The 10,491-nt window shown below is 46.5% G+C and overlaps 1 protein-coding gene across 2 annotated transcripts in view; it reads right to left on the reverse strand.

The window, feature by feature from the left end:
* Positions 1 to 447, reverse strand: part of WDR91 (WD repeat domain 91) — a 29,664-nt gene extending 29,217 nt beyond the window's left edge. For both annotated transcript variants that reach the window (XM_027574491.2, XM_027574492.2), the window contains exon 1: positions 298 to 447. In XM_027574491.2, coding sequence (XP_027430292.2) covers positions 298 to 420 — 123 coding nt within the window. In that variant the 5' untranslated portion in view covers positions 421 to 447. The remainder of the gene's footprint in view (positions 1 to 297) is intronic.
* Between the last annotated feature and the right edge of the window lie 10,044 nt (positions 448 to 10,491).

Below are 10,491 nucleotides of genomic sequence, written 5' to 3' on the forward strand. Positions count from 1 at the left end.
GACCAGCATCTGCTTGGAGGCTGAAGTGGAGGACAGACACCTGGACCAGGACTCAGGGCACCTGGGCTCCAGCCTCAGCGATGCTCCTGACTCGCTGGGAAACTTCAGGCAAGTCACGTCCCCTCCTGAGGACCTCAGTTCCCTCTGTGTCAAGCGAGGGCCAGACGCGCTGATGTCAACAGTCGCCCCAGGCGCGGTGACAGCGCCGCTCCCGCCTCGGAGGGCATGGTGGGGGGGAGCCCGCTCCGGTCTCCCTCGGGGCCGCCTCTGCCCGCACCGCGCCCGCCGGCCCCTCACCCGGAACCCTTTCTCCTTGTCCGCCTTGATCTCGGCGTCCAGCTGCCGCAGCGTGTGTGTGAAGCCGCGGAAGAGCAGGTACTCCCGGACCAGCTCGTCAGTGCGCTCCACGGCCTCCGCCATCGCTGCGCCAGCGCCGTGAGCGGTCGCGGCACGCGACGGACGGAGGGGCGGGGCCTGGGCCGCGCAGGGCGGGGCCGGGGCGGGGCCGGGAGCCGGCGCCAATCACGTCACGCCGCGGCCCGCCTACCCGCCCGCACGCATCGCGCGCGGCGCGCCTGCGGCCCCGCCTCAAGCCCCGCCCCCAGCCCTGCCTAGCCGCTTCCGTCAGCAGCCTCCGGGAAGAGCGACTGTACCACCCGTTGCTCGCCTGGGTTTGCTGGCGTCCCTGGCGCCGGCTTTGTGATCTGAGTTACTGAAAGTGGCGGCTGCCGTCCAAGTCAAGTAGGGTTGGACCTTGGAGAACATCCCAGATAGTCACGAGGCGGGCAGGGGTGAGGTGCCCTGCTCATTGGCATTCCATAGCGGATTCCTCTGTGCCGTGTCCTCGTTTTACAAATAAGGGAACCGGGAGTCCGAAGGTAAAGTGACTTAAGTGCAGTCACTCAACCAGGTGTGTCAATCAGGGAGTTCTAGAGAAAAGCCTTGCTTTCATTAGTAAGACTAATCAACTACATGGCAAGATAACCAAGATAAAAGGAAAAAGCAAATTTCAGAACAGCCTGTATACTACGGTCCAAGTTTCTTGTTTAAAGAAAAAAAAAAGGTATACGTGTATATGTTTGTGTGTACATTTTAAAACTTAAGGAAGATTATACTCTCACCGCTTGTTTTAAGAGGTGAAACTATGAGGTACTTTCACTTCCTATTTTTTACTTTTGTTTGAAATATTTATAAACTAGTTTTATGTATTTTTTAAGCAGGGAAATAGCCAGTATCTTTGAGCCTTCCCTTTCTCCTCTGTAAAACAGTGACAATGATACCTACCTTAGAGAGTAATGAAAATTTAATAAGATAATGTATCTAAAACACTTAGCATAATGAATAGCCCATCATTAAAATGCAGTAGTCATTCCCTTCTTCTTTCTAATGGTATGGCTTTCTGTTTTTATCAAAGTACAACTCAGAATCATTACTGCAACTTTGTCCAGACCCTCCCACCCAAGTATATGGAAATTTAACTCCAAAGGGGCTCTGATCTGCACCAGAGAGCCCCGAAAAGATAACAGGGAGCAAGCCACAGCAAGACAAGTTTCACCCTCTGCCTGCTTTAGCTGTCTTCACAGGTGTCAGCATCCCCCAGGCAACCAGCCTTGACCCACAGGGCACGGAAGGAAAGTCACCTCTGTGACTGCTGGGAGGACCAGACCAAAGTCCTACTTTGACTAGTATCTCAGATGATCAAAGGAGAGCTTGGGAAATCCCAAAAAGGAGCAACCGCTAAGACCTTGCCAACAGGAATGTTGCTAATTAGATTCTCCTAAGGTACCTGCAGAGCTCAGCCACTGGAGCAACACATGAAGGAGGCTCCACGCGTTTGTGCTAACGTCGCCTCAGAAAGGCTCTCTCCCGCCATTGTGTACAAAAGAGCAGTACTCTCATCTCCAGAATTCTTATCCCCCTTGCCCTGCTGTATCTTTCTCCACAGCACTTCTCACGGTCTGACAAACTAGATATCTTCTTTATTCTCTGTCTCCCCTCTACACTAAAATATAAGCTGCATGAAAGCAGAGATTTTTGTCTGGATTGTTTGCTGCTATATCCTCAGAACCTAGAACAGTGTCTGCCTTATAGGAGATGCCCAATAAGTATTTGTTGAATTGTATGAATGAGGGCAATTTCAGTGAGGGCCCAGGCACCTTCAAGCAGGATCGCCCTGCTAGAGGGAATATAAACTCTTGGATCACTCCCATGTATAGGCTCCATGGGCTTCTGACCAACCGGTTCCCTGTCCAGAGCATTCCTTCTTCCCTTCTTCTCTCCATACCATTTTGCTCACTCTTTAAAGATCTTTGGAGACATTCAGCTGAGTTGTCTTTATGTAACTGGAGAAGGCACTAGATTCTCCAGCTCATTAATTACCTCCAGTTAGTTGATCTGATTACTCTTTTACTGCTTATGGCTGCTATGAAAGTATCCTGGGGTTCCTTCGAGAAGGTGCTGTCAGGGGCCTGCAGCAGTCCCATTATACAAAGAAAATTATGCGGGCACCCACAAGGTGAACCACAAATTATCTTTCCTTCCAATCCAGTCATCTCTCTTTGCCTTTGAGTTGGGAGAGAAGGGAGAACAACAAACATGGTGATGGGGGGGAGGAACAGTAAACATTTAATGAGCACCTACTTGATGCCAGGCAGTGTGCTAGGTGTCAGGGACACGATAATAAGTGAGACCAGGGTCTCTGCCCTCAGAACTAGCAGTGGGGATCAAGAGCTGGGGGAGGAGTTGAGAATTCCCGAAAAGTGCGATCAGCTGGGTTTGGTGACTGACTGGCGAAGGTGAGTAAGGAGCAGGGGTCATCAGTGACTGGCAGGTTCTGGCTTGGGAATCTGGGTGGATGATAGTGCCATTCGTGGGCAGAGAGAACTCAGGAAGAGGAGACTGTGGGACTTCCTGACACACTGGTTTTGGTGGCAGCTAAGAGACCCAGAAACGGGAAATAATACGAGGTCCCAGAGCGTGGCTGTCCCGCCTCCCTCCCCTGGAGGCTTCAGCTATTACGCTCCTCCTCGGGGAGTCAGCCTGAGGGTTCTCTCTCGCCCTCTCCCTCTGCCCTGCCCCCATCTCGCTTGCGCATGCGCTCATGCTCTCTCTGGCTCTCTCAAAATAAATAAATATTTTTTTAAAAGATTTTTTTTCCTTATTTTAGAAATAGAAAACTGAAGTTCAGGAAGACCAAAGAATTTATTCAGTGTCTCAAATTTACGTTTCTGATTCCAAGTCTGCCAGCACTCTGCCAAGAGCTTCACAGCAGCATCATTGAATCAGTCAACTTGTGAGACAGGTCACTTGGGTGAATGACGGTCAATTATCCCTTGTCCCTCCTCCTGAAGAGTTTTAGAACTCAGCCTAACCACACAGGCTCTCTTTGGTAGCTGGAGCATTCTTCCTGGGGCATGGATCAATCCATTTAATCCATTCAACCATGGGTAGTCAAAGATAGCAGGTCAGAGATGCAAGAGGACCTGGAGCTATCCCAAGTTCTGGGGGTACCCTAGGATGTTGCCTTCTGCCCTTCTAATCCTGATGCTCTGGGATGCCCTTTGTGTACCCCACAATTTCTGAGATTCCTTTTCACCCAACCCTTTGCCTGACTCTGCTTGTGGTTGTTCACTTGAACTCCTATTGTCCTTTTAGACTCGGTCTACTTATCCCTGGCCCTTACCCAACCGGTAGCACTGGGTGTTCTCTCTGTTCCCATGGCGTAGCACCCTGTATGTGCTTATTGCATTGCTTTGTAACCATCTGTCTGTCTTCTGTCCTTGGTTATAAACTCCTGAGAACAGACAGTGTGTCTTGCTGAACCTAGTGTCTCCAGTGATTGAGCATGGTCCTTTGAAAGTAGGCGCTCAATAGCTGTTTGTCGAATTAATGAGGAAATAAAATCCATGTGACTGTACCGCTTGAAACTTCAGGTTATATGTGCAATACGGAGCATCCGTTGCCAAGGTCAAGGGCAAAGGAATCTTTTCTACCTGTGGTCAGTGCCATAAAAACTATGAGGGCTTCTGAAAAGTGACCCATGTAGCAATTCACAGGTTCCTTACTGATGCCCCTCAACCTTGCCTTAGAAGGCAGCCTGTTTGCACGTTAGTGTTTAACTCACTGAAAATTCATAACATACATATTAAAATAAATGCCCTCCCCACCTATCAAAATTCCATTTTTAAAAATATATTGTCCACTATTGATAAAAATAAAATGAAAGAGGTATTCTCATGAGCTACTTTTCCAGGAATTAATTTATAAATGACCAAGCCCCCAGAATGTTCTTACTCTTGAACCCAATGATTCTGCTTCTAAAATTCCCCTTAAATAATAAAAAATGACAGGATTCGTGTCCAATAGGGTTGTTTGTAAGAGTAGGAGTTATTTGTAACAACGAACGTTATTTACAGTAATGGAAGTTGTAAGTACTTGGAGCTACAGTGACATAACCCCCAACAACTGAATGAGGAAATTGCATTTCCCACTGAGTGTCAAATAGCAAAACCCACTCAAATGATCGGATGCCAAAGATGCAAAGTCCATGGAAAGAGAGAAAAGCTACTAGGCTCACAGGACTTGATTGAAGGGCATCAACTCACAAAATAAATATGCTGTCAGTCAGAAGAGGTTTTAAACACAGAAATCCAGAGAGGGACCGTGGGCAGAACCCATCGAAGCCCTCATGCCCAGCTCGGCCAGCAGATGATGTCCTGTGGTCTGTCCTCTGTCCTTCTTAAGACAAGAAGGAGGCTGTAGACCACCCCCAACTGGGCCATTAAGGCACCCCACACCCCTTTTCCTGGTTCTAAGTTCGCCAAGGGACCATCTGATGCTCCCGGCACTTGACTACATGAAGATATGTGGCACTGTGCTGTCTTTCTCCTGGCAAACTAAAAGGGAATTTCTGATTCCGATAGCCTTCCAACGGAGATGGAAGGGGATGTCGTTTATGTCAGTGCTCCCATGAACCCTCCCTGTCCGTGTGACCGTTGTATTTCTCATTAAACAATGAAACACGTGACACCATGATGTCTCCCTCGGGGCCCCTATACAGCCAAGTTACCACGAATCCATCCTTCAGAGCCTGCTCACCCCCGGTCACGGCAAGAACCAGCTCCAGCTGGCCTGTTTTCCACACCAACTCCACGTGCAGGAGTCTACTCATGATTTCCACAGGGAAAAAGAAATGTGAAACAATCAACATGTTCCACATTTGGGGAAAGCTTAAGTAAGTTATGCTACATCTATCCCATGCAATATGGTATCATTGTTAAAAGTCATCTTTCTTCAAAGACTAATGACTTGGAGAAATAGTCACACTACCTGTTAAAAATGTATGATTTACACTGCAGAAAAAACTCCGGCAGTTTCTCATAAATTAAACATGTAATTACTATAGGACTCAGTAAGTGTACTCGTGAGCATTTACCCCGGAGAAATGAAAACTTACCTTCACATGAAAACTTGTACATGAAAATGCAGAGCAGCTTTATTCATGATAGTCAAAAACTGGAAACCATTCAAATGTCCTTCAACTCTTTTTGATAGAAGCTAAAATAAACGGGGCCAACAGGCAAACCCTGGGACCCAGAGCAGAGCCGTCCTACCTCACCTCCTCTGGTTAAACAAACCGTGGTCCATTCATACCAGGGAATCCTATTCAGCAATAAAGAGAAATGAATTAGGAGCTTGCTTTGGCAGCACATATACTAAAGAGAAATGAATCAGTAAGACACAGACAACCTGGATGGGATCTCAAGGAGATTATGCTGGAGAAAAAAGCTGATCTCCAAGGGTAACATACATACCAAAGATAGGATTCCATTTGTTTAACACTTTGGAAAAAACAACATTTAGAATTTAGAGACGAGATTAGTGGCTGCCAGGGGTCAGGGATAAGTTGGCACATATGTGAGGTAGCGGGTGTGATTATAAAAGGGTCAAACAAGGGCTCCTTGTGGGGATGGAACTGTTCTGCATTTTCACCGTGCTCGTGGGTGTGTGAACCTACATGTGTGATAAAATTGTAGAGAACACACACACACAAATGTGTACAAGTAGGATAGGGTTATCGGAATAATATTGGTAGGTTATAAATCCCAGTATCCTGGTTGGGATGCTGTACTATGGTTTTGCAAAATGCTACCATTGGGGGAAACTTGACACATGGATCTCTCCTCATTATTTATAACTGCGTGTGCATCTACAATTACTTCAGAATAAAAAGTTTCATTTTGGGGCACCTGGGTGGCTCTGTCGTGTAAGCATCCAACTCTTGATTTCGGCTCAGGTCATGATCTCTGTGTGGTGAGATGGAGCCCCGCGTTGGACTCTGTGCTCAGCGGGGAGGCCCCTTGGGATTCTCTCTCTCCCTCTGCCCGCTGCCCCCTGCTTTCGCTCTCTCTAAAAAAACAAATAAATAAAAATAAAAAAATAAATAAGAAGTTTAATTTTGAGAAGTGTGCTACAGAACTGTAAATATTATATGGTTGCCTTATATGATATCTTTGATATATACGTACACACAAAATATCTACAATTATTGGCTTTAGGTGGTGGAGGTGTGGATTTTATGGGTGATTTCTGATTTTGTCTATACTTTTTAATATTCTTCAAATTCCTTACCATAAACACATATTGATTCTATTTTATAAATATAATGACTATCTTTAAACATAGCAGTTCATTTTTCATAACCATATCTTAGTGCTGACACACACAAAGCTTTTATCAACTGTCCCCCCAAAACTTTTAAATGTAAACTGCTCCCCAGCTAGGGATTCCCAATTCTGTGCTGATACAATTCAGTTTTTGGAACCAAATACAGGACCTCACACCTGAACTCTGATTCTCAAGTTGTGACATTTCTCTGGCTCACCTTCCTCATCTGCAACATAAAGATCTTGGATCAGAAGGACCCGGAGGCCCTCCCGGCTTTTCTAGCCCATGGGCCTCCCGCTGGTATAAGGCACCTGCTGGGAACCTTGGTCTCTTTAGTGATAATGAGCCACAAAGACTGAAGGTGAACCACCTTTCTCAGACCACTGTGATCGTATCTGCTGAGAAGTAGCTCAAATCAGAGTGAGAACCTGCCCCCCACCCACGCCTCTGCCTTCCACCCCGGAAGGCAGCAAAGTCCCATTTACACAGGGCAGTAAACCACCAATAATGGCATTAGGCTGCCAGCCATAGGAATCCATAGGTTTATGAGTCTATAAAATCATTTACTTTCACTGCTGGGACAATCCGAGACTCCCAGGTTAATAAGTAATACCGTCTTCACAGACAAGGGAAGACTGCATGGCAGAATCCCACCCCTATCGCCACACTTCCGAAAAAACAACTCCCTGCCCTCTGCAATCCTGCTTTTATCTACTCTGCTGACTGGAACAGCCCCCTCTGCCGCCCTCGGGTACGTATGAATATATACACGTATGGAGGAATGAATGTCCGTATGTACACTAGGTCTCTGAAGAACCCTAATACACATTGCAAAAGGTTTCTTCACTTCCATAGGAATTCACCTTTCCTTCATTGCTGTTTCCACAGCACATGGAATACTGTGCAGCCTGAAAACCCTTCACCCCTGTCCTTTGCCCCTCTGACCCCATGTCTCACTATTTTCCCTTGCACTCCCTCCCTCCTCTGTTGCCAGCCACAGGGACGCCTTGCTTTGCACTCAGCACACTTCTGCCCCAGGACTTTTGCACGTACTATGCCCTCCTCCCAGAATACTCTCCCCGCTGATAAACACAGGGCTTGTTCCTTGGCCTCCTTCGAGTTTTGGCTCAAATCTCTTTTCTGAGAGATCTTCCCTGACCACCCTATTTAAAATGGGTCCCCTCCCCTATACTCCCTATTTCCCTCCGTATCACTTTTTTTTTTTTTGAAGACTTTATTTACTTATTTGAGAGAGAGAGAGTGAGAGAGAGCATGAGCTGTAGGAGAGGCAGATGGAGAGGAAGAAGCAAACTTCTCACTGAGCAGGGAGCCCAATGTGGGGCTCCATCCCAGGACCCTGGGATCCTGACCTGAACTGAAGGCAGAGGCTTTACTGACTGACCCACCCAGGTGCCCCAAGACCACGTTTTCTTTATCCAGTCTTCTGCTGATAGACTTTGAGGTTGTTTCGACCTCTTGGCTATCGTGAATAATGGTAAATGAACACGGGAGGCAGATATCACTTTAAGATCCTGCTCTCAATTCTTTTGGATAAATACATAAAAGTGGGATTGCTGGATCATAGGGGAGTTAGTTCTACTTTTGATTTTTTGAGGAAACTCCCTACTGTTTTCCACAGTAGTTGTACCATTTTACATTTCCACAAAGAGTGCACAGGGTTCCAAATTCCCTACATCCTTGCCAAACTTTTTTTTTTTTGATATAATGGCCATCCTAATCAATGTGAAGTGATAGCTCTTTGTGCTTTTGATTTGCATTTCCCTGAGGATTTAGTGATGTTGAGCACCTTTTTATGTGCCTGTCGCTTATTTGTATGTCTTGAATAGAGAAATGTCTATTTTAAAGTCCTTTGCCCACTTTTTTAAAAATTCGATTTCAATTCAGTTAACATATAGTGTAGTATTAGTTTCAGGGTAGAATTTAGTGATTCATCAGTTGCATATGACACCCAGTGCTCATTCCATCCCAAGGGCCCTCCTTAATGCCCATCACCCAGTTACCCTTTCTCCCCCCTCCCCTCCAGCAACCCTCAGTTTGTTCCCTGTAGTGAAGAGTCTCTTCTGGTTTGCCTCCCTCTCTGTTTTTATTTTCCTTCCCTTCCCCTATGTTCATCTGTTTTGTTTCTTAAATTCCACATATGAATGAAATCATACGGTGTTTGTCTTTCTCTGACTGACTTAAAGGTCATTTGTTTTCGCACAATTGGGTAGTAGGAGTTCCTTATATACTTTGGGTATGAACCCCTATTCACCCCTTACCAAATATAAGATTTGCAAATACTTTCTCCTATTCTATAGGCTGCCTCTTCACGCTGTTGATTGGTGCTTTTATTGTGCAGAAGCCTTCTGCTTTGACGGAGTCCCACTTGCCTATTGTTGCTTTCCTCGATTGTGCTTTTGGTCTCATATCCATGAAATCATTGCTAAAACCAATGTTATGAAGGTTTCCCCCTACATCTTCTCTGAGGAGTTTTATAGTTTCAAGGCTCAACTTTCTTTAGCAGTATTTGTATAGGTCTCTCCACATTTCAAAACACTTTCATATACATTAAACCCTTAAAACAGAAATCTCAGAAGGAGGTTCCTTGGAAGTTGGTGTTGTGTCATGAAGACAGGCTCTGAGCCTTTGGGAGTTTTACTCTGGAGGTCAGCGGAGGATGGCAATTCTCATCCTAGGACATGTCTTGGGAATCACATATCGCCCCTTCTACCACAGAAAATGCTGGACCATGGTGGCCCAGCAATCCTGCCCCCATGAAGGAGCTTACTGTATTCAAGGCTCGCTTGGAAGCCGAAGTCTGGCCATTTGCAAAGGAGATGATGGTAGGCAAGAGTCCATCTGGGATCATGTCCCAGGCTTCCTTTAGCTGAAAGGAAAGCCCCTACCTGGAGTCAGAAAGTATGCCCCTCTGATGACCTCTGCCATTCTCATCCCTCCCTAAGAGCCACTGGCCACAGACCTCTGTTCAAAGCTGCGGGTCTTTTGTTCTGAAACTTATAAAATCGTGTAAATTTCTCTCTGGCCTGAGGTAGCTGATATTCATCTCACTACTTGTCACCCCAAAAGGCATGCAGAGCGAAGAACCTAAAAGAACCTTAGATGTGTAGACCTTCAGCAAATCACTGCTCTTCTCTGAGTCTGGCTTCCCCATCTATGAAATGGAGGTAAGACTCCTCACAGACTTGTCCATAAGGATTAGGATCTAGATACTCAAGACACAATCCCTCACTCTCGCTTCATTTGAAGGATAAAAAAATGGCAGAGGCTAAGACCCCTGCCCTTTATCACATAAAGTGGATCAAAACCAACAATGAGGTACAAGTACAAAAGGCTGTTCTTCCAACCAGAAAGTCAGGGTCCAGGGGCACAGAACAGGGCTGGCCACACTAGGTTGGCATTAATGCAGGGATCTTGGAGGCTTGCTGGTGGACCTGATGCTGAGCTGGAGCCAGTAGGAGGGAGTGCCCCCCCCCACACACACACACTCAGGGCAGGATCTATGTTATGGTGGGGGGATATTCCAAGGCAGGATCTATGCTACTGTGGAAGCGGGTATTTCAAGATGGGATCTATGCTACCGTGTGAAGGGTATACTTCAAGGCAGGATCTGTGTTCCTGTGGGAGGGTATTTCAGGGCGAGATCTATGCTACTGTATAAGAGGGGGTATTTCAGGGCAGGATCTATGTCCCTGTGGAGAGATATTTCAGGGCGAGATCTATGCTACTGTGGAAGGGGGTATATTTCAGGGCAGGATCTATGCTACTGGGAGGGAGGGGTCAGGGTCAAAAGGTGACAGCGTGTGT

This window comes from Zalophus californianus, chromosome 12 (assembly GCF_009762305.2).
Source record: "Zalophus californianus isolate mZalCal1 chromosome 12, mZalCal1.pri.v2, whole genome shotgun sequence".
Classification (NCBI taxonomy): Eukaryota; Metazoa; Chordata; class Mammalia; order Carnivora; family Otariidae; genus Zalophus; species Zalophus californianus.